This window comes from Cetorhinus maximus, chromosome 28, assembly GCF_964194155.1.
Source record: "Cetorhinus maximus chromosome 28, sCetMax3.hap1.1, whole genome shotgun sequence".
NCBI classification, from domain to species: domain Eukaryota; kingdom Metazoa; phylum Chordata; class Chondrichthyes; order Lamniformes; family Cetorhinidae; genus Cetorhinus; species Cetorhinus maximus.
In genome coordinates this window covers 19,519,927-19,544,215 of record NC_135906.1, presented here as the reverse complement: position 1 = coordinate 19,544,215, position 24,289 = coordinate 19,519,927, and the positions used below count along the sequence as shown (strand labels likewise).

Genomic DNA, 24,289 nt, shown 5'->3' with positions numbered 1-24,289 from the left:
TTAGGCAAGGGAATAAACTGCTTCAATTTCTTTCTCCTAAAGAAGACCACAGCCTTCCACACGACAGAGGACTTGTTGTGCAGACATCTTTCAACTGCATAGGATTTGTGGCTAGAAGAGGTAAAGAGGAACTGCTCTTTCAACTCCATGTGTTAGAATTACTTTATACAGATCACCAGAGTCCAATCTCCATCCCTGTTGAGCACAACTGAAATGCTAAAATTGGCCTTGGGATATTTTCACCCCCCACCACCCACATAGTTGTGTGCTAAGTGTTTATATCCCGGCCACTGTTTAATGACTTACATCCAAATGAACCTCGGGTGAGTTCAGGATAGTGCTTATCAATGGTGGCCTCTACTGTTAATGTAAGAACTTGAGCGAACTGCCTGAAACTATACCCCAACACGAGGCAGTGTGATCAGGGATGGGAAATTAGAATTGTACTTTAAGACAAGAACTTTTTAAAAATGCAGTTTAATTATAAATAACAAAACACTGCATGTTGAATCTTACACTTTCCATATATAAATTCTGCAACCACTTACAATAAGGGTGGTTGCTTTTTGAGAGTTCAGTGTTTGCAATGTAACCGGTGGCAAAACCTCATCGCAGGCTTCAGAAAAAAGCAATTTTCTATTCTCTGTTGTGTGTGGTCTCGATCTCTTCTTGGTGAGAGTAACGACACTCCTCTCCGTACGTGCAGTTTCCCTGCGATGGGAAGGACAGATCAGCCAAGTAAACAAATCCAAAGTACACCGCAGTAACTCTGCAAATTTTTGGATCAACCCACCAGTAGCTCTGTAAGCCGCAGTGCAGTGCTGAAAACCCTTATTACCCTAATGCTTGAATAAAAATAAAACTAAGATTAAATCTGGCAGAGGTGGTTAAAGCAATTCATCCCACCTCTGTTCTGAGGAGTGATAGCTTATGGGTCTTTGTTGGGAGTTGGGGTGTGTCCCTTTGTCGAATGATTCCCAAACCTTCACCAGCTCCTGCTTTGTATCTCCACAGGGGGCTGCTTCCAACGCCATCATGGAGCAGCAGGATTTCAGTGGATGGCAGACTCTCTGCTCTTATCCATTTGGGTGGTCCTTTTAAACGGACTTTCAAGTTTCCAATAGTTCATTTATGTAGCACCCTGGTCGTAATGTGTCCCTCCCAGAACACAAGACAGATAAAACATCCAGCAATAACAAGGTTAGAAAGCCAAATGTTACTTACAGGTTCTGTGGAAATGCCTGTGCCTGACCTCCGTAGTAGGGGTCTGTCCAATACCTAGTACATGTCTGCTGTAACCCCCTTCACGGACACCCTGCCCTTTTGTATATTAGCATTAATCACCTGCCAGAGCTGTGAACACAGTTTAATCAAGTCTCATCCAAACAAATGCACATTACCAAAAACCTTTCACTCACCTCTCTGAACTTTTTACAGGGGATAGTTTTCCCATAATGTGGCGCGTTAGACTTCTGCTTCCGTTTATTCTGCAGCCGTTTGCTTTTATCTTCCAAAGGTTGATGAATTCCTCCACTAGGAGATACAAAACAGCAACTCTATAACATACCTGGTTAACTCCTTCATTTGAAAACCACAAGTTACATCCATACACCTGGAATCCCATCCTATGAGTTGTAAGAGCCCAGAAAACCCCTTCCCCTGTACACTACAAACCCCCCCACCATCCACATTGGCTGGTAAAGAGATGGCTATAGAAGCAGCATTTATGTCACAGTTTGTCACAGTCAGCCTCTGAATCCTTCCACTACTTCATACTCTGACAACAGTTCCTGCTCCTCACCATTTTAGGGGACACATTCTCACAATACGAAGTAATTGATATTTCTTGCAGTCTGGAGGGTTATGGAGTGAGTACATGGAGAGACAGAGCAAGGCTGGTGAGTGCCAAGGAAAGCGAACTATGCTAACAGGACATGCAGGGAGAGAACTGCAGGCTGTGCTGGTGAATCACGGCTTGTCCCTGTGTGTTTGTTGGGTTGCGAGTAAGGAATTCGAAGGCTGCCATCTCTTCCCAATCACCCAAAGCTGTTGTAATATGAAAAACAATCTCATGCTCGTGGCGTCAGGCTAACAGTACAGGCGCAAATATGACAAAGCAATTCTCGAATTTTAATCTGCTAGAAGCAAAAATATCAAGTCCCCACTGCTCTAAGGAAAAAAAAAGACCAGAAATCCCACTCTTATCCACCCCGCCAAACCCAGCACAGCCCCTGTTCACCCCCAACGTGATGCTCGTCCCCAGCTAGAATCTTACCCGACTTTGGCCCTCGCCTTAGGTCCCCAGTTGGCTTCCGGGTTTTCTTGGAAGCGTTTTAGCCCTTGCTTCCTGGATTTGGGATTTGCATCTTCCCGGATGTCGAAGCAAGCCTGCAGACTGAGATACGCAAGGGTGGGTGTAAAGATGAGTTGTTGGAAAGGGAGAGGTTTACGCTGCTAGGAATACAACCGACTTATTCTCGAAGAAATTGGATGCAAGGAAAGAGGGGCCACAATTGGCAAGTCTGTAAGTGCAAAATTTCCATCGTTCATTTGGTAAAAGTGAGCAAGAAATAGCCGCACACAATTCTACCTCAGTCGGGGTAGCAGTAGAGTTATTACAGCAATCCTGGGCTAAAGGACACAAGTGATCATCAACTTAGGACAGTGTTTCCCAAACTTTTTCCCAGTATTGAATGCCCCAGACTTTGCGTGATCCCAGAAGAGAATTTTTGGCGTTCGGGAGCTGTTGAGCAGGGAGGTGGCCAGGGGGGGGGCCTTCAGTTACTGAGCAAGGGGGATGGGAGTGGGGTGGAGATTGAGGTTGAGTGTGGTGGGAAGTGTTTAAATTGCAGGGTTTCTTTTTTTTTAAAAAAACCTACCCTTTTGCAGCAGGAATTGGTCCATTAGGCCACACCCACCACTATTAAAAGTGAGCATTTAAAGGGACCTTGCAGCTGTTAACAATCAGTCCGAGCTCCAGGGCAGCCACTGCTGTCTCAGCGCTCAGCCTCAAAATCTCATCTCACAACCCAGTTTGGGAAGCCCTGACTTAGGTACAGCAAGACCAAGGTTCACCTCCTAACATCCTGATATTTTTTTCATTTATTCATCGAATGTGGGCGTCACTGGCTGGGCCAGCATTTATTGCCCATTCCTAACTGTCCTTGAGAAGGTGGTGGTGAGCTGCCTTCTTGAACCGCTGCAGTCCATGTGGTGTAGGTACACCCACAGTGCTGTTAGAGAGGGGGTTCCAGGATTTTGACCCAGTGACAGAGAAGAAACAGCGATGTATTTCCAAGTCAGGATGGTGTGTGACTTGGAGGGGAACTTCCAGGTGGTGGTGTTCCCATGTGTCTGCTGCCCTTGTCCTTCTAGGTGGTAGTGGTCATGGGTTTGGAAGGTGCTGTCTAAGCAGCCTTGGTGAGTTCCTGCTGTGCATCTTGTAGATGGTACACACTGCTGCCACTGTGTGTCGGTAGTGAAGGGAGTGAATATTTGTGGATGGGGTGCCAATCAATGGTGCCCTGGACGGTGTCAAGCTAATTAAGTGTTGTGGGAGCTGCACTCATCCAGGCAAGTGAAGAGTATTCCATCACACTCCTGACTTGTGCCTTGTAGATGGTGGACCGGCTTTGGGGAGTCAGGAGGTGATTCACTCACCACAGGATTCCTAGCCTCTGACCTGCTCTTGTAGCCACATTATTTATATGGCTAGTCCAGTTCAGTTTCTGGTAAGAGTATCCCCATGGATGTTGATAGTGAGGAATTCAGCAATGGTAATGCCATTGAATGTCAAAGGGTGATGGTTAGATTCTCTCTTGTTGGAGATGGTCATTGCCTGGCACTTGTGTGGTGCAAATGTTACTCACCACTTGTCAGCCCAAGCCTGGATATTGTCCAGGTCTTGCTGCATTTGGACATGGACTGTTTCAGTATCTGAGGAGTCACGAATGGTGCTGAACATTGTGCAGTCATTAGCAAACATCCCCACTTTTGACTTTATGCTGGAAAGAAAGTCACTGATGAAGCAGCTGAAGATGGTTGGGCCTAGGACACTACCCTGAGGGACTGAGATGATTGACCTCCAAAAACCACAATCATCTTCCTTTGTGATAGGTATGACTCCAACTGATGGTCACATGACAATGGTGTTATTGACTGATCAGCAACTGACCTTGATCAATGAGTCTACGGACATGAGGTGAGGGAAAACCCCAGTGGTGGAAAACTTGGGTAACTTTGGATCTATGGTTCCCAATTCCTCATGTTCCAGATTAGTGAGCTTTTGTTTCATAAAATATTATTTTCTGGATGGAAATCTATCTTGTATTTGAATCAATACCAACTGCTTCCACCAACTCTGTCAGAAATCTATTCCACAGACTCTTCACTTGTACAAAGTATTGGTCTTGCTTCAGCTGTGGGACTGCGTACACTAATACAAAAGTGGGATAAAGAACGGTTTTTAAACTGATCTTTCAAGCCAGACACGCGAGATATGATTAGAGACAATGGAAGCCGGGAAGATAGAACCCAGAAAAACAGTGACTCTCATTTTCAAAAAGGGATACAAATAAACTGAACTCTGTCACAAGGAATTTCGTATACACAACTTTAATTAAATCTACTAGGAGGCAGACTGTGTTGGCAACTTCAAGAAGGGATAGGATGTTTGATCATGAATAAGGAGCCTAAGATAAGTCTGCAGTGATTTTCAAACTGCCCTCAGTCTGCAGTGGTTTCTTGCAGGCCTGTTGGAATCAGCATGATAGGCACAGAAGGTGGCCTTTCAGCCCATCATGCCTATGTTGCCCCTTTGAGCTATCCAATTTTCCCCACACCCTCACTCTTTCCCACAGCTCTGCAAATTTTTCCTTTTCAAGATTTTAACCTTCTAGTCTTTTGAAATTATTAATGAATCTGCTTCCACCACCCTTTTAGGCAGTGCATTTCTGATCACAATGTGCTGAATAAAAAGTTCCCTGCAAGACCACAAGGTAAACCAGCTCAAAACCCCAATCCCCATCATTATCATCTTGTGGACTTCTAGTGATGACGGGGACAGACTCAGCCAAGTGCAATAGTCTGCAATGTTCAAACAAGATTACTGGCAACTGCTGAGATGTGCCTCTGGATCCTGTTCAGAGGGGGAGAAAAGCAAAGCCACATGTCAATCACTAGGTGAACATGGTCATTAGGTGACACCACACTGTGTCACGGAACAGAGGCTTAGCTTCATCCATATCAGAAAACAATCTCAGCTATGGCATCCTTAGGATATGCCAATGGGCACTGGCTACACTCAGGGCCTCCTCCATGTAATGACCCTTCACGTCAGAGCTGGACATTGGACACTAGCAGCACCTGCAGCCACGTCCAAGTCTGATCCTATCTGCATCCAATCTTCAGATCCCAACAGGATCCACAGGATAAACAGCAAGGACCCCGATGGATTGGTTTTATTGTTATGCCTCATCCCAGGCCAAGCCAGGGGGGCACTGAGGTCATTTGTAACAGCCCTAACCTCACCCAAACAGTGACTAACTCACTCAGCATGGTCCAGGAATAGACTCTGATCTGTAAAAGCCCCAGCCCACACAGGCCGGTGCATGTACCAATCCCGACAGCAGATTTAAAAACAACTTACACAGGCTCTTTGCTGAGAATTCGAAAGGCGGGACTACTCTCAGACAGCTTCTCCCGCTTCACTGGGTGCATCTTCACCTGCACCAGAAATAGAATCCAGATTAACCCTCTAATCACTCGGAAAACACACAGTCACCTCAAAATCCAGTGTACACAGTTCCTTGCTCATGCATGTGTTTAATTCTTATTTCACTGCATCTCACATCTAACCATTAACAAAATATGCCACTCAGAACATCTACAGATTCGCCACTTACCCAGCACCTCATGATATCCCAGATCACTGAAGATGGTGCATCAGTTTTAACGGCTTTTTTAGAAGCATGCGAGAGGGATACTCGATAGCCAGCGTGAAGTAGGGCAGACCTAATAGGTGGTGGGGGAAGAATGGAGGGAGATTGAAATTATTTCTCAATACATAATTCCATTCAACTCATATCCATCTTCACTTACCTTTAACTGTTAAAGGGGAGGAACCTTTGGAGGTCATCACTTTGCACTCGAGGCTGGGAAATGAACAATTGATCCGATCTTTCACAATAACTGATGTCCCTGTCCCAGGGATTTCAAAGAGTGACTGAGTAAAGCTCCCACAACTAGATCAGCCATGAGCTTGTTGAATGGCAGAGTGGTTTGAAGGGCCGAATGGCGTACTCCTGCTCCCAAGTCCTACGCTTCACGTTTTGATACACTGTCCCCATCAACCATGTCCAGGGCAGGTACAGCATAGGTTAAATAGAGTAAATCACCCTACATGCATTGTCCCATTTAGCCCTAATCTCAAGAAGCACCCCCTTACAAACTAACCTTCCTGCCGTCCTTTCCAAAACACTAATTGTGCTTATTTGTGCTGAATTACAAACTTGCTAATGTACAATTCTGTGCCACTCTGCACCTGGCAAAGGAAAAAAAAACATCCTTTATCACACTTGTCTGTGTTGGATTTGAACTCAGTACTTAGAGCTGAAAGCACAATATACTAATTTTGTAAATCCCTTTCAACCACCACCCACTCCCCGCACCCACCAGTTACATGCATCTGCATAAAATCTCCATCACCTACATCGATTGTTGATGCTATAAATTTTAATTCATCCTCATTGTTCATGTCCACATGCTGCTCCTTTCTGCCTAGCGAATATCTTACCCCACGATCATAACCCAACAATACTCCATATCTCAGAGTTACAGCCATCTCATCATTTCTTCATCCATGTCTATGTAAAAATAAACTTTCAATCACTTAAAAAAATATACAAAAAAAGTCTCAAATACTTTCAGGAACTTCACAGACAGTCCACCCCTTTGGGACTGAGAGGCCGTGTGTGTACCTCCCCACTGCCCAGAGCTGACTGTCCACAGCTGGATTACAATTGCTACAACTTTTGCACAGGAACTGCCAGGAATCACCAAAGCCAACTTCCTTAGTTTATTCTGTCATCTTAATCCCTACCTCATCTGCAGGAGAGATGGAGTATTACAGTGGATAACACTGCTCAGGTGGTCCATGGTGTGGTATAAAGGGCAGTCCGGCAACTCCTAATAAAGAGAAACCAATTTCAAGTGAAACTTAAAACGATGGAATGCTTGGCAGCATAACGAGGTGATCTGCCAATTTACCCACCACACGACAGGCGCAAGTAAATAGGGCAGCACTTAAATCAATACAGCAACTTGCATCTTCAGCAGAGAAACTCCAATCAGAAAATAGATGCCGCATCAACGAAGGAGCTGAGTGACAGGGGTGTGACCAAAGGCTTTGCCGCAAGACTGGGCCTTAAAAGGAGGAGATGGAGATAGGAAGGAGCTTAGGAAAGGAATTCCAAAGCACAGAATATAAGTGACTGAAGGCACAGTTGCTAGTGATGGGGCAAAGGGAAGCGGGATGGAAATGTTCAAGAGGTCAGAGAATCAGATGGAGAGTTTCAGGTGGGGGGTGGGAGGTTTGCACAGAGATAGGCGGGGGCGAGGCCTTGTAGGAATTTAAACATGAGAACAAGAATTTGACATGGAGGTATGGGGTGGAGATAGGCAACATTAAAGAGGCTGAAGTAGGTGGTCTTTATGATGGAGAAGATATGGTTCAGAAGCTTTGATCAGGGATGAATAAAAATGCTGAGCTACAGGCAAATGCAGCAGCCATTTTATGAAGCAGTTCGCCTCTGAACTGTCCTGTTTCTAGTGTAAATATTTCTAGTATCTTTAATCTTTCCACATGACCAATTTCATTCAGCAACTCTGAACAAACTCTCCACTCAATTTAGACAACTCTGGTGCCCTGGAAATTGGAAGCAGAGGGTGAGAGGAATACAGACACATATTGAAAACCAGGGAGAGGATACAATTAGTCTCCTGAGGGAGGGGAATGGAAGCAGTCGGGAGGATATCGAGTTTGTTGAAACGATGCCTTCAGTTTCGCCAGCATCATACGAGTGCCTGACTGGTCTTCTCAGCCTTTTTCTCTCCCTGGTTTTCAAAATGTGTCTGTATTCCTCTCACCCTCTGCTTCCAATTTCCAGAGCACCAGAGTTGTCTAAATTGAGTGGAGTGTTTGTTCAGAATTGCTGAATGCAATTGGTCATGTGGAAAGATTAAAGATACTAGAAATATTTACACTCAAAACAGGACAATTCAGAGGTGAACTGCTTCATAAAATGGCTGCTGCATTTGCCTATCATTCAGCACAGACACTATGTGCCGAATGGTCTCCTGCTTTGCTGCATCATTCTATATAACAGTCACTGGCCTTCAATAATAACCGATGTTCGAGGATGTGAAGAGCTGCTATATAAATGCAAAGTGTTCAATCTTCAAGCATGTTATCATCTACCCAAGGAATACAATTTGCTCAGTCTTCCCTCCGCTATTCAGCCCAACACAACTTGGTCCATGACCCAAAAAGGAACTATTCCACAAACTCACCTCTTTGACCATGCTGAGCATGCCCAGTATTCTATCTGAAGTCTTGAACCGCTGTGGGTTGCGTTCCACTGATTCGAGAACTCTCTTGACAAAGTCCTGGTCATGGATCGGCTCAGCCCAGATTGGACCACCAAGCTGAAACCAGGAGAGAAACACCTTCGTTTACAAAAATAGAAAGCACAAGGGCATATCCTTCCCTGGTGAACACCCACCTTTACACAGGCTGCCCTCTCTTCCAGTCTCACCTCCATCACACCACCCACCCCCCTGGCAGCTCAGTTGGAGGTTTGTTTCCCCTGGTGCCAGCCACCAGCCAGTGCCATGCCTCATATGTACCTAGGTAGTGAGAGTCAGAGGACCACTTGACCACAATGTGAACTCAATTACTAGCAAGCATCACTAGATTGTGCGTAGAGTTTACAGCACTGAAATAGGCCTCTTTACCCTACTGCTTTATGCTCCATAAAAAGCCACCTCCCACCATATCCTACCAGGCAAGGATTGACAGGCTGGGTCTATTTATTAAAAAGACTGAGGGGTGGCCTAGAGGTCTTTAAAATGATGAAAGGTTTCGACAGAGTGAATACAGAGAGAATGTTTCTCTTGTGGGGGACGAGCATAATTGGAGCCGTCAACATACGATAAGTCACCAAGCAATCCAGCAGGAAATTCAAAAGAAACTTTTGAATTAATAATGGAAAATAAGGAAGTGGCGAATGAATTGAAAATAAGGAAATGGCGGATGAATTGAATAGATATTTTACATCTGTCTTCACTGTAGAGGATGCAAATAACACCCCAGAAATAATTGTGAATCAGAAGGTGAAAAGGAGGGAGGAACTTAAATAAAACATTTACAATAACCAGCGAAAGAGAACTGAGAAAATTATTAGAACTAAAAGCTGACAAATCCCCAGGTCCTGATGGACTTCATCCTGGGGTCTTAAAAGAGGCGGCTGCAGAGAGAGTTGGTTTTAATTTTCCAAAATTCCATAGATTCTGGAATGGTCCTATCAGATTGGAAAATAGCGAATGCAACTCCTCTATTCAAGAAAGGAGGGAGACAGAAAGCAGGAAACTACAGACCAGTCAGCTTAACATCTGTCATAGGGAAAATATTGGAATCTATTATTAAGGAGGTTATAGTGGGGCGCTTAGAAAATCTCAATGCAATCAGGCAGAGTCAACATGGTTGTGTGAAAGGGAAATCATGTTTGACTAATTAATTGAAGTTCTTTGAGGAAGTAACAAGCAACGTGGATAAAGGGATGTGCTAGACTTAGATTTCCTGAAAGCGTGTGATAAGGTGCCACATCAAAGGTTACTACGTAAAATAAGAGCTCATGGTGTAAGGGGTGACATATTAGCATGGACAGAAGATTGGTTAGTTAACAGGAAGCAGAGAGGAGTGATAAATGGGTCATTTCCAGGTTGGTTCAACTATTTATAATTTATACCAATGACTTGGATACATGGTAGCTAAATTTGCTGATGACACAAAGATAGGTAGGAAAGTAAGTTGTGAAGAGGGCATGAGGAGTCTGCAAAGGGACATAGATAGGTTAAGCAAGTGGGCAAAAATTTGGCAGCTAGAGTATAAGGTGGGAAAATGTGAACTTGTCCACTTTGACAGAAAGAATAGAAAAGCAGCGTATTGCTTAAATGGGGAGAGAATGCAGAACTCTGAGGTACAGAGGGATCTGGGTGTCCTGGTACACGAATCACAAAAAGTTTGTATGCAGGTAAAGCAAGTGATTAGAAAGGCAAAACGGAATGTCGGTGTTTATTGCAAGGGGAATGGAATATCAATGTGGGGAAGTTTTACTGCAGCTGTACAGGGCATTGGTGAGACCACATCTGGACCACGGTGATAAAAACAGAAAATACCTCAGAGTTCTGCATTCTCTCCCCATTTAAACAATATGCTGCTTTTCTATTCTTCCTGTCAAAGTGGACAAGTTCACATTTTCCCACCTTATACTCTATCTACCAAATTTTTGCCTACTTGCTTAACCTATCTATGTCCCTAAAAACAGAAAATGCCGGAAAAACTCAGCAGGTTTGGCAGCAACCGTGGAGAAAGAAACAGAGTTAATGTTTCAAGTCCAATATGACTTCTTCAGAATTTTTTATTCTGGAGTACTGTGTACAGTTTTGATCTTATTTAAGAAAGGATATAAATGCGTTAGCAGTTCAGAGAAGGCTCACTCAACTGATACCTGGGATGGTCAGGGTGTAGCAGAGTGTTCTGTTATGAGGAAAGGTTAGGCAGGCTAGACCTGTATCCATTGGAGTTTAGAAGAATGAGAGTTTATCTTATTGGTATGCAAGATCCTGAGGGGACTTGACAGGGTTGATGCTGAGAGGATGTTTCCATTGTGGGAGAGACTAGAACTCGGGGACACAGTTTAAAAATAAGGGGCCTCCCATTTAAGACGGAGACGAGAAGGATTTTTTGTCCGAAGGTTGTGAGTCTTTGGAACTTTCTTCCTGAGGGAGCGGTGGGTCATTGAATATTTTTAAGGCAGAGGTAGATGGATTCTTGACAAACAAGGAAGTTGAAGGTTATCGGGGGTAGGCGGGAATGTGGAGTTGGGGCCATGATCAGATCAGCCTTGATCTTATTAAATGGCGGGGCAGGCTCGAGGGGCCAAATGGCCTACTTCTGCTCCTAATTCGAATGTTTGTATGTTCCCCAGAGAGTGGCAAAAATGTCGATAATGTGAAACTGGCTACCACAGGGAACGGTTGAAGTGAACAGTATCGATACATTTAAGGGGAAGCTAGACAAGCATATATGAGGGAAAAGGGAATAGAGGGTTAGGGTGATAGATTTAGGTGAGGAAAGATGGGAGGAGGATCGAGTGGATCATAAACACTGGCATGGACTGTTTAGGCCAAGTGATGGGAGTGAATGCATAAGTTGTTCAAATCTAAGTAGTGTCAGATATTCTGATATCATTATACAAAAGGCACTGTAAAACTTGCATTGATACAAACTAGGAAAGTGACAAAGTGCTGAACCTAACTTGCGTTTATGCAAAGTTATGGGAGAATATCAGAAATACCAATTGAGTTGGTTGGTACTGGGTTAGTCTCAGGTAGTTATACATGTGAAATTTGGGTCTATAGTTTTCATTGTTTTTGAGGTCAATTATAGTCTTATAACATTTGTAAGTTTATTGTTACTGCAGTGTTCACAGTATAATTACACAATATACAGTATAGAAACAGGCTATTCAGCCCAACTCATCCATACTGGTGTTTACGCCCACACTTACCTCTCTTTTATTTCCCTGCTGGATTTAACAGTAACTATTTTTTCTCCCTTTTCAAGCGAAATGAGAGTCCAGAGAGGAATAACAGCCATGGTGTTAGAATTAGAGAGAGATGTCACTCCTAAGCTGGAGTAACTAACAAACACTTTAACTCAGTCCACCAGGGTCTGCCCTGTAGACTGGAATACAGCAGGTAACTCTGGTCAAACCTGGTAGGGACGGAAACTGAGCTTTAAAGCTCGTTCCTTGTGACTTTCTGATGCGTGCAATGTTTTATTATGTTAACGGGGCGATATAAATGCATGTCATTATCCAAGTTGGCCAGTTTTTGCATATCACAGAACATCAGGGAACCTCTAGGATCTGCTGAGGTTATTATCTTTACCCTATTTCACAACGACTTTTAAAAAAGATTTATGAAGCCGGGTGCAGGACGGCCAAACTACACTTCAAACAACCAGACAAATAGAAAGAAAACGTGGAATTTAAGGGGCTCCCTTACCAGGTGCCTCTGGCAGCAATGCTCGCAATCTGCTCCCACTGGTGGCCCCAAGCTCGCTGTGTATTTGTAGCTGGATAAGAACAAGATTACCCCAGGTTACTACTCGAAAAGAAAGATCTTTAATTCAACGGCAGCTTTCACAACCTCAGGATGTCCCAAAAGCATTTCACAGCCGGTGAAGTACTTTTGAAGTGTAGTCACTGCGGTAAAATGTCGGAAATACCGCAGCCAATTTGCTCGCAGCAAACTCCCACAAACCACAATCTGATCACCAACAGATAATCTGTTTCAGTCTTGTTGGTTGAGGAATAAATATCGTCCAAGACACGTTGGCGAGCTCCCCTGCTCTTCTTTTAAATAATACCACAGGACTTTTTAAACAGGAGAGAGCCTTGGTTTAACATTTCCTTTGACAATGCAGCACTCCCTCAGTTCTGCACTGGGTGGCGGGGGGGTCATGTCTTTGGAGGCGGACATGAACTCACAACAATCTGTCTCGGAAGTGAGAGCACTGCTCACTGAGCCAGAGATGACGTGAGCGTATCTTTGAAAGTGAGCATCAGCACACCAGCAAAGCACAGTTGGTTTTCATTTTGATGGGGAACTTTTCGGTCAGTAAGGAACAGTTGTTTTATGAAAACGTTACCAAGGACAGACTCATCTAGGTGATCAGCACCCCCTGTCACAGGCCTCAGCATCCAAAGCTGAACCAACGTCGGGCTCACCCAGTACAAGAAAGAATGAACACACTTGAATTTCTATGGCGCCTTCACAACCCCGGTGTCCAAAACTGCTTTACAGACAATGAAATGTAGTCATTGGTGTAAAGTAGGAAACGTAACAGCCAATCGGAGCACAGCAAGCTCCCACGAAAAGCCATACAAGCGGATCACACTTATGTTGATATTGTTGGCTGAGGGTTAAACATTGGTCAGGACACCAGGGAGAACGCTCCTGCTCTAGTCCCTTGGGATCTTTAACATCCACCTAAGAGGGCAGCTAGAGCCTTGGCCGAGCTAAGTGAGGTACCACCATCAGTAGGAAGTCTGCAGCCCAGAGCATCCTCCTGTCACTGGGATCCAGCCATCACCTAGAGGAGAGCAGCAGGAGAGGAACAAAGTGGGCAATGTTACATGATTACTTTGCAGAAGAGAAACAGTCACCTACTTGTTACCGTGCCTGATCATTTTTCCCATCCTCTGAATATGGAAGGTGCCACAGCCCACACAGTTATATATCAGAGCTTGTTTACTGTAACAGAGAATCACAACTCTCAGACACTCAGCGGCTTACAGACCCCTCCATAACATCCTGGAAACTTAGTGACATAAATACATTTCCCCTCTGGACATGCCGGGTGGAGAACTATGGGGAGATGGTAGCGGATGGTAATGTGACTGGGCTAGTAACCTAGGGGACAAGGTTAATGCTTTGGAGTCATGGGGTTCAAATCCCACCAGGGCAACTGGTGAAATTTAAATTCAATTAATTAATAAAAATCTGAAATTAAAAAGCTAGTCCCAGTAATGGTGAAAACCCATCCGGTTCACTAATGTCCTTTAGGGAAGGAAATCTGCCGTCCTTTCCCAGTCTGCTCTACACGTGACTCCAGGCCCACAGCAATGTGGTTGACTCTTAACTGCCCCTCTGAAATGGCCGAGCAAGACACTCAGTTCAAGGGCAGTCAGGGATGGACAACAAATGCTGGCCTTGCCAGCGACGCCCACATCCCATGAAATAATAAAGAAAAAAATCTGGTTTAGGAGATACAGAGTCAGACCCTGATTTATCAATTTTAAAAATGGACTGCAATTATACAGCTTACCGGGAAAAAAGACAATCACCTAACGCTCTCAATCCAACCTTTCTTGTGGCAGCTTCCTTGAGTGAAGTTGTCAACTAAAGCCAAGCAGTTTGTTTGGTGGATCCATTCCCACTTGGTTTAATGACCCAGGAGGGAGGAGGAAATGGGCATAAACCAGATAAACCAAATTTAATTGGGCCTGGTACTGATCCGTTGGCATGAACAGGGGCCATGGACAAGGTCACGGTCAGCTCAACTTCCTTCTCCACCCTCACATCGCAGAGCCCAAAAATACCCAGCACTGACTGGCAAAGCCAGAATGGCCATTTGGGTATCGTACACAGGGGAGCCCATAACAGTGAGACCGAACCCGGGGGGAGTCACCACCTTCATGTGGAGGGGAGGGGATTTAAATGCAAACAGTTTAAACGGGTCAGATGCACAGTAATGGTTGGAAACTGAATAGCAGTTGACTAGTCTTTTTTTCAAATTAGATTTAAATAGATTTAAGCCTCATACATCAAACCGATTGATTAGGCCTCAACCAGTTACTGTACCTGGCAGACGCTTTAACCTTAGCCTGTCCCGTGAACACCTGGACGAACACTCGGATATAGAAGTCAACACTGACCGAGAGGACAGGAACGATGTATCGCTGGTAGCAGTTCGCACGGAGATCCAAGTTGTGTAAGATGATGCGTAGAGCCTGTGGGGGTGGAACGAGATCAGGAGTGAGAGGGGCCGACACATGACATGTCACTTGGCAGGGATCCAGAATCAGCTGACACTCACCATTTCGTGACAAAACTTGGATTTCAGCGACATGGCTCCATATTTGCTGTAACAGGTCTCCCCACTATTCCCAGCCATCACTGCCATGTCTGTACATGTGACACAAAGAAGCCCTTAAAGACACAAGAGAATTTGTTACGATCTACCCGAATCCTCCAAGATATTCAACTGAAGCAGCGCCCTCCTTCAGAGCTCAACTAAGAAATGCAAACATCTACACTTCTGTCCTTACACAGCGAGTTAGCGGAACATGGAATACTCTCCCACTGCCGGAGAGGGTGAGGGATTAGTTCTAAAGCAGAAAAATGCTGCTCACGAAAAAAATCTCCAAAATGTTAAATTCTCCGCCCAGCAACAGTTTCCAGTGAGAAGTAGTCCAGCTTCAGTTCAACACAATCCAGGCTGTAACAGGCACCCCCTCCTGCCCCAAGGAGGAGGTTACCCAGGCGAGACCCCTCCCCAAGGCTGTTACCTACAAGCTGCAGGAGCCCAGGACAGTTTGTAAGACACATCAACCCCCCCCCACTGCTCCACATCCACATGGTCCTGTAATGCGAGGGACCCAACGTTCCAATGACCAGTTCTGAATGGCCGCTCAATGGCCTCGAGACCCGGCGCACTCTCACCTCCTTCACCAACAGCTTGGACAGCCGCATCTATGAACTGCGACGGACTTCCGTAGGGGTCCAGGTCAATCACATCAAAGCGGTCCCGTCTCCTCCTGGACTCGTACAGGAGCATGCTGCAGAGAGACAACCCCACCCGTCCCCGGTTAGCAACCTCTACAGTCTGACACATTGCACCCTAGAATCAGGCAGGTATTATTTGTAGGCTTAAACTGAACAAAGCAATAGATGGACAAAGCACAACTTTGCGGTCAGTCGGGCTACAAGAATCAACTGCTGCAGGATCTGAACAAACACTGGAAAAGGTAAAGCATTGATCCTCGGCACTGTTTACAAATAAGTTTGTGGGAGGACAGCACCAAATTTGACATCCTCATTTTTTAATCATTTTTAAAGGTTCCTCTCCCCTTCCCCTCGAGATGCTGAAACACACCACCCATGGCTCACTAGGTAGCATCTCACCTCTTAGTCAGGTCATCGGTCTCATGTTGCACTCTAGAGACTTGAGCACAAACCCCAGGCTGATACACCAGTGCCAGTACTCTTATCAAGCGGTGGTGCAGGCTCGAGGTGCCGTGTGGCCTACTCTTAATCCACACGTTCGTACTGAGGGTGTGCTGCACTGTCAGAGGTGCCGTCTTGAAATGAGATGTTAACCCGAGGCTCTCTCGGCCCTCTCGGGCAGGGGTAAAAGATCCCATGGCATTATTGCGAAGAGGAGCAGGGGAGTTCTCCCCAGTGTTCTGGGTCAATATCTATCCTTCAACCAATATGAAAGCATCTTCACGTCATCAAACCACTGTTTGTGGGAGCTTGCTGTGCACAAATGGGCTGCTGCATTTCCTCCATTGCAACAGTGACTATACTTTGAAAATATTTGTTTGGGTGTAAAGTGCTTTGGAATGTCCGTAGTGCAAGACGCTGTAGAAATGCAAGTTCTTTCCTCTATTAATCTGCATCTAACTGACTCCAGGAACACTTGATACAAACACTGGGTGAAAGAAGATCTTTCATTTCTCCCCTTAACAAGTCCCCTTAAAAAAAAAACACCTACACAGTACCTTGCATCGGCCAAGCTGGCTGTTACCAAGTGTTGCACTCCATTGAGCTCAATGTTTCTCTTCATCAGTTCCACTGCTCTTGAGGAAAAGTCATTTGCCACAATACTGTGAATTCCAGGAACCTCCTTTGCAAATCGGATCGAGCGAAGCCCAGATGCTGCCAGCCCCTCTAGTACACGAATCCCTCCCTGCACAAACAATCAGATTCGAGTGAACTGAGGCTACACCACACTGTGCAAGGGTTAGACATTCATAGACAGAAGCTGACTCAGAGACAGGGGCACAAACAATGACATTGCAGTGGGATTCGCAAAGCCACCAGCTCTCAATGCATTTTAAAATATCAGACCTGTCTTAAACAATATCAAAAATATTTAAACAGACCTCCTTCCTCATGACCATAACACCTCAGTGACTGGCTGCACACTATAAATTCTATACATTCATAGAAACACTCTTCCTTTCTCCCATTTACACTCCCTCTTATTCAAAATCCCTCTATCATTCAAAGAGGAGTTTGTGCCTCTCCTCCAGTGCCCAGGATCAGTGTTCGTCCCTGATCAGATCCTCACTGCCACTTCACTCCCAGCTCATGCTATCCCTTTGCTCTGCAAACAAACGAACCGTGGGGTTCAGCACAGCACTGTCAACCCTACCGTACTTGATCCAAGAGCAGGAAGGGACAGTGCCCGCTGCCAAGCTATTCGATTTGTGAGCCATCACCACAAAGGCAAATCCTGTCCTCGCCCCTGCTCAGCATGAGGGCACTTATAAAAGGAACAAAAGCTTTATATCCCTCTATCCATAACAGAGGGGCAATCAGAGCCCCTACCAATCCCCGTGAACAAGTTGGGCTAATGCAGCAGAGACTAAAGATTGATCCACAGATCTCCTGCTCTGGACCAGGTCGTGTTTTTAAACCCACGGTATTCATCAGCGAAGCTGTAATCTTAATGTTAAATTAGCTGGTACTTCAGTTACTCAGTGGTAATCAGCTCCAATATGTCTGGCACCATTGAACTAATGATTTAGTTTCACATTCAAATGCATCATCCCTACAACCTTCCCCAGCAAGGCAACTGAAAATACCAGAATCCTGCAGCATTTAATGCTGCTTCGCACATCAGTCTGTTTTCCTGCAAACGTGTGACTGAAACCTGCAACTCCACACCAGGAAAACAGGTCCAAGATTCAGAACCTTTTTGGAAACACTGTGGCTAATTAACATAGTGGTTATGTTACTGGGCTAGTAATCCAGAGGCCTGGGCTAGTAACCAGAGACATGAGTTCAAATCCCATCACAGCAGCTGGGAATTTAAACTCAATTTAATAAATCTGGAACTAAAGAGCCGGTGCCTGTAATGGTGACTGTAAACCTACCAGATTGTCGTAAAAACCTATCGGATTTACTAGTGTCCTTTAGGGAAGGAAATCTGTCGTCCTTGCTCGGTCTGGTCCATGTTAACAGGATCCAAGCCAGTTGGTGAAGCCAAAAACCAAGACCCAGAGAGCTTTTCTTTATTGTGAGAGTTTATTGACTTTTCAGTCCCATAGCTCTCCTCCCACTCAACCCAGTGTCCCAGCTATCCCCTAGTTATATGTGCTCAAAGACCATTAATACCCATCACCTGTTCCTCTTAACCTCAACAATGTAACCGACATTAACAAACTTTAATGTAATTTGACAAGAAATTAGCAGCCTACCTGTGACTCCAGACCTACAGTAATGCGGTTGACTCTGAACTGCCCTCTGAAATGACCTAGCAAGCCACTCAGCTGTATTCAAGGCGGCGGCTCACCACCACCTTGTGGAAGGGGATTAGGGATGAGTAAAAAATGCTGGCCTTGCCAGTGGCGCCCACGGCCGAAAATGAAAACATCCAGGCCAAGCGAGGATTACTTCACCTCACATTTCTCTCCCACGTTGGCAGTTTTCTTTATGACTGGCGCATCTCCCGATCCTGCTGCTGTCCCGGTGGTTTCACTCTCTGCCAAATTTACAACTATCTTCTGCCTTTCCTCTTCTCCGGGGCCCAGCACTGTACAAAACATTTCAAGGCTGGTTAGCACCATAGCCTGCTTATACCATCTCCCCCACTGTTAAAACAACAAGGTGTATTCCATTTACCCTGAATCCCCTTGGGCCTCAGTTGCTTTCGAGCAAACTCTGTGATGACAGCACACCTGAGAGAGAGAAAGAGAACATAAAACAGCGATTACTGCAACCACACCCCCACCTTCAAACCACTACATCATTTCTCTCCCTCGTCACGGCTGCAATTCCTGATGGGATGCAACTCCACTGATGCCAGAACCTCCCAATGCCTCAAAGAAGCAGCAATTCTCTTTTTGAATGAGCCTCATTCAGAAATGCTGTAGGATCTTTGACCAAGGTATGAGATTTGACAGCAAACTCCACCCTTGTCCCATACACACACACACATAGTTACCAATCAGAGATACCAGGCAGCATTCGGAGCAGGAATAAAAACAAAATGCTGGAAAAAACTCAGCAGATCTGGCAGCATTTGCAGTGAAAGAAACAGAGTTAACGTTTTGAGTCCATATGACTCTTCTTCAGAGCTCGGACTCAAAACATTAACTCTGTTTCTCTCTCCACAGATGCAGCCAGACCGGAATTTTTCCAGCATTTTCTGTTTTTATTTCAGATTCCCAGCAGTATTTTGCCTTTATTCAGCACAGGAATCCTGGTCACATCACCATCTCACCCTAGCATGTTGGAGGTTTATTGTAGCGTAATACCCAGAGATTAGATAACAACTGAAACTGGGGACCCCCCCTGAAACATCAGGGAGCCCACGATTGATTTGTCTGTTGAGTGACAATGCTGTACAAAAAAGCCCTTCCCTCTCTTGCAGTTATTTTCTCCTCTGCCCAGATTTTCAGTCTCCCTGGAGAATCCATCAACAGTCACCTCAAAGGCTCCCTGGCAGCACACATCCTCACAGGGACCCCTGGAAGCAGAAACAGGAGGAGGTGGTCATTTTTGGCCCCTCAAGCCTGTTCCGCCATTCAATAAGATCAGGGCTCATCTACTACCTTAGCTCCCCCCATCCTTCATTGTCACCATATCACTGGACTTGCTTACCATTGAAAAAATCTATCCATCTCAGTCTCGACTATATTCAATAACTGATCATCCACAAGCCTCTGGAATAGAGAATACACTCAACTCTCCGAGTGAAAAAAATTTCTCCCTCATCTCCATTCGAAATGGCTGACCCCTTATCCTGAGACTGTGACCCTGTGTTCTACATTCTCCAGGCCTGCAGGGGTTGGGGGGTGGTGGGGAGAGACACACCACAGCCTCTCAGCATCTAAAATATCTGCAATGACCATTGGATAACCTTCAGCTACTTTAAAATTTTAATTAATGATCAGTTATTTCCATAGTCTTGTCCAAACCCACCCCCTCCAAAGGCCTGGAGAATTCTGCATAACTACGAGACCCCAGTTTGCCCCTCCAATCATCATCCCAGCCTTCAGCCACCATGGCCCCTGCGCTCTGGGATTCCCTCGCTCAGCCTGTCTCACTGCTCCTCACAACTTCTCTCACCTGACTTCAAGGAGCACCTCCTTGATGACCACTGCTTCCAGCTCAGGGGGCACTGCTCCCCAGGAGGCACGTTGGGCTTCCACTATTACATGATAGGCCCCTATATAAATCAAACTTGTTCTAGTGCCCCCCCATGATGAGATTTAAATTAGTTCCAACTTCTGTCTAAAAAGAAGGTAGAATGTCAGTCTGCAGCCAGCTCACACCATGCCCAACCTGAGCCAAGGCAAGGCCCCATTCTTGAACTAGTTTAGCAACTTTATCTGCTGGGTTTACACTGCTCTCCTCTTGACCCACAGCTCCACACTCCCAGAATTAAGGGCACCAAACCTCAAATCAACCCCGAGTATCTGATCCAAATTACAGGTGGTGTCGACTCAGAAGTTTCATATCTGAATCTGGAAACACCATGAATCAGAAACCCTTTGAAATACCTTTGGCTAAGCAGCAAGTCTGTGGATCTGGTGAAGGAACAATGTCCTTGGACAAGTTACAACCGAGATCAGAACTTATAACAGCAGAAATCCACCCCCTGGAAAACTGGAAAGAATTTGACACCAACTACGTGCCTTAATTCAGCTTTTGAAACTAGCACTCAGTAGTTCTGCCAAATTTGCACCTACAATGTTCACTATTTAAAGAAATAACTGCAAAAGATAAACTAGGGCAAATTAGTATTTAACAGTTTAATTAGAGCTCTGATGGTGAGACTTGCTCAGTATTAACACAGGTCCACCAGGTACTTACGTTAGATCACGGTTGAACTCCTGCACAGGATTGTAAAATACTTCATTGGCACTGGGGAAGATAATCTCTGCCTTCCCTTCGGTTATAACAGTCTCCTCATTCTTAATCCCTGGCAAAGTTTCACTATTTGGCAATGGGTCCACAGCAGCCTCCAAAAGACTGACTTTTTGGCACTGATCATTGCCATTGCTTCTACACGTCCGGTCTGGCTCTGCCTGGGATTCCTCTCCCATTTCCATCGCGGAATTTTTCCCTGTGGTATGGCGAAGGAGAGACTGTGTCCTGACCGCTCTTCTCACCACAATCGACGCGGAACTCAAAGTGCGGTGAACAAAGTACCTGAGCTGGGACACACTGTTTACCAGCATAAAGCAACAAACCAAGTTGTGGTTGTTTGACTCTGGGAGAAAAAAAAACAAAGAATAATCCATTAGGGAATGAAACACTGGAGAGGAAAAGATCTTAAATGGATCATCAGCAACGTGCATTTGCTTAGTCAAAAGAATGGAAAGGTTTGCATTTATACACTGCCTTTCACAACTACAGGACATCCCAAAGCACTTTCAGCCTATTTACAAAAGTGACTAAACTTCAAAAAATAGTTATGTAGGACACGGGTCAGCCAATTGCACACAGCAAGCTCCCACAAACAGCAATGTAATATTGACTAGATAATCAGTTTTAGTGATGTTGATTGAGGGATAAATATTGGGCAGGACACCAGAGAACTCCCCCGTTTCCAATAGCGGCCATCGGACTTTTTACGCCTCCCCAAGAAGATACTCGGGGCCTCGTTTAGCATCTGATCCAAAAGCCGAAGTATAATGTTTCACAGAGACACAAGAGAAGAATCAACACTAACCCAAATGGCACTTTATTCCTTCTTGCAGTTATATATTGGAGTGCCACAGTGATTTTTTTTTCCCAATGACTCAATGTTGCAGTTTTCCTATATTATGAGCATCAACTAACATCACCTGGATACAGAGGAAGATGGTAGGGAAGAGATTGCAGATAAGTAGGACGTTGGCTGCCTGTCATACATGTGACAATATTGTAAAGTGGTAACAGCATGACAGCATTGTAGGAGGTTGCTACAAAGAACAGGATAGATGTAGGGGATGGGATGGCGGTGTCTGAGGAGACACAAATGTACTGAGAAGGTGCACTAATTGGGCAGAAGTGGAGATTTAAGCACAGAACCCAAGGAAATGTGGGAACAGGGGAGGAAAGAAAGATTTTTTTCACTCCTTTCGCAAGTTTAAAGAAAATAACTACAGAATGCAGAATGCAGGAAACACAGTGTTTTCCTTTTCACAGAATCTTAACGGTACAGAAGGAGGCCGTTCGGCCCATCATTTTTAAAAGGACTTAACCAAATTAAAGTGATTCGCAGTTACAACTGGGCACAACAGGTTTTCTTTACGAGGGGTTTGAATTTTCTAAAAAGAGGGTCCTCCCCAGAACTGGGAAGCCTATTATTTCTTAGCAGCAATGGGGGGGGCAAGAAAAAGGCCTAGCGGGTCTGAGGTGCTGAGCACAGCCTCACCACCCCCTGGACTGGGAGCTATGAGGGTTCAAAAAAGGGTTAAGGATACACAGAATTTATACAGCACAGGAGATCATTCGGCCCATTATACCTGTCAGGGCTATCCAATCAGTCCTATTCCCACTGTTACCCCGCTTTGCCCAGAGCCATCAGAAAGAGTTTCTCCTTTGTTAAGTATGTACATGTTCTGAATGCAAGAACCCAGGTGTGACTAAAAGAAAACAGCATGACAGGAAAAGTATGCAAATCAAAGAGGAAAGGCTGCAATGCACAGAATTTAAACAGGCAATGAACATGTAAACATAAATAGTTGAAAGGATTTTATATATATATATATATATATATATATATGTGTGTGTATTTATATATATATATGTGTGTATATATATACATGTATATAAAACAATTGACTTCACACTTACACAGCCCAGGCAGCAGGATTAGAGTCTGATGGGGGCGGCCATTTTGATGAGGGCAGCCGAGCAAGGCCTGACGGGAAGTGGACTCACCCCTCCTCCCCCACCCCCCCGACCCGGTGCGGTCACGGAAGGGGGCGGAGGGATCCCCCCCCCCCCCCCCCCCGGCCGATGGATCGAAGCGCTCGGAGCTCGCCTGATGGGGCTGGAGCCGAGGGGCGGGGACTCCGATCGGCGCGCTCGGCGCTCGGTTGCTAGGCGCTGGCTGTCCTGACAATGAATGGCTGCTGCTAGGCTCTGGCTGCAAGCATTGAGAGAGAGAGAGAGACACTGGGGTGAGTAGTGAACACCCAGCGCAGGCTTCGGCCTCCAAGCTGCCTCAGTCATTCCCCCCCCCACCCCAGAGCCTCCCTTTTACCAGGTGACAGATCCTGGGGGCTTTTAATCCATCCCCCCCCTCCCAGATTTAATACCCTCCTTTGTGTGTACATGTTTTGGGGGGAGGAGGAGAAGGAGGAGGAGGGGTAGGAGGAGGAGAGGGAGGGAGGGTGGGTGGTGTGTGCAGACTGTGGGGGGTGGGGAAAAGCAACAAAACTTTATACAGGGAAAAAAAGCTGCAGCAAACTATCCAAGAAGCTGCACTTCCCAAATACTTCCCAGAACTTATATCCTCCCCTCTGCTGCTCTGTGAGCCTGGTCCCCATCAGATTGTTTTTTCCAAAGAGGAAAATGATACTAGGCAAACTTATTATTTTTTTTTTAAAAAATGATCAGGGATTGTCCCTCTTCAATGAAAAAAAAATAGGTGACTTATGGAGCGATTGGTAGGAATCAAAAACACAAATGGACCCTGTTTTGGGGGGGGGGGGGGGGCATCCATTGTGTGTCCTTTTTTTAAGCCTAGCTGAAATAAGACGCTAACAAGTTGTTTCTAATATGTTTGCATGCTATAGCTCTACTTGCTGAGAGTTCATTTGTATGCCGTGTTCCGCAGTATCGTCCTGGGGATTTGAAGACATCCAGATAAAGTTTTTTAATTGTGAGCCAGTCAAGATCAGGTCGGTTATTTCCAAATTTAGTGGGTCAATAGCGGAAGGATTTTGGAAATTAAATTTTTGTTTCAAGATGTGACCCTGTCTTTCCACCCCGTGGGTACCTCTAGGATTGCTGTAACTGCTAATATAGAAAGGAAAATAGCTTTGCATGCTAAAGTGGGATAGACCTGGTCGTTCATCTATGAAAATCCCTGTTCAAACCCAGCCCAGTACAACAGGATCAAAGTCCACGTTGCAATCTATAATAAGTTTGGGAAGTTTTCATTCAGTTATTTGTGGCAATGGGCAACTCCAGAAGCTTGCTACTAAATTAA

At 45.2% G+C, this 24,289-nt stretch overlaps 1 protein-coding gene across 3 annotated transcripts; it reads right to left on the bottom strand.

Moving 5' to 3' along the window:
* Window positions 1–247: 247 nt before the first annotated feature.
* Window positions 248–22,979, bottom strand: trmt1 (tRNA methyltransferase 1). 3 transcript variants are annotated; one of them, XM_078531343.1, is made up of 17 exons: window positions 22,927–22,979; window positions 20,956–21,355; window positions 18,760–18,815; window positions 18,537–18,670; window positions 16,632–16,819; window positions 15,571–15,686; window positions 14,945–15,057; window positions 14,710–14,858; window positions 13,516–13,599; window positions 12,349–12,418; window positions 8,569–8,703; window positions 7,100–7,185; window positions 5,904–6,012; window positions 5,648–5,724; window positions 2,276–2,395; window positions 1,419–1,533; window positions 248–711 (listed from the first exon to the last, which is right to left on the bottom strand). In XM_078531343.1, exons 2-17 carry the CDS (start codon window positions 21,321–21,323, stop codon window positions 637–639), a joined length of 1,995 nt encoding a protein of 664 aa, XP_078387469.1. In that variant the 5' UTR covers window positions 21,324–21,355; window positions 22,927–22,979; the 3' UTR covers window positions 248–636. The 3 variants fall into 3 exon arrangements, with proteins under 3 accessions (XP_078387469.1, XP_078387470.1, XP_078387471.1); XM_078531344.1 differs by lacking the exon at window positions 22,927–22,979 and adding an exon at window positions 21,818–21,932; XM_078531345.1 differs by lacking the exon at window positions 13,516–13,599.
* Window positions 22,980–24,289: the final 1,310 nt, after the last annotated feature.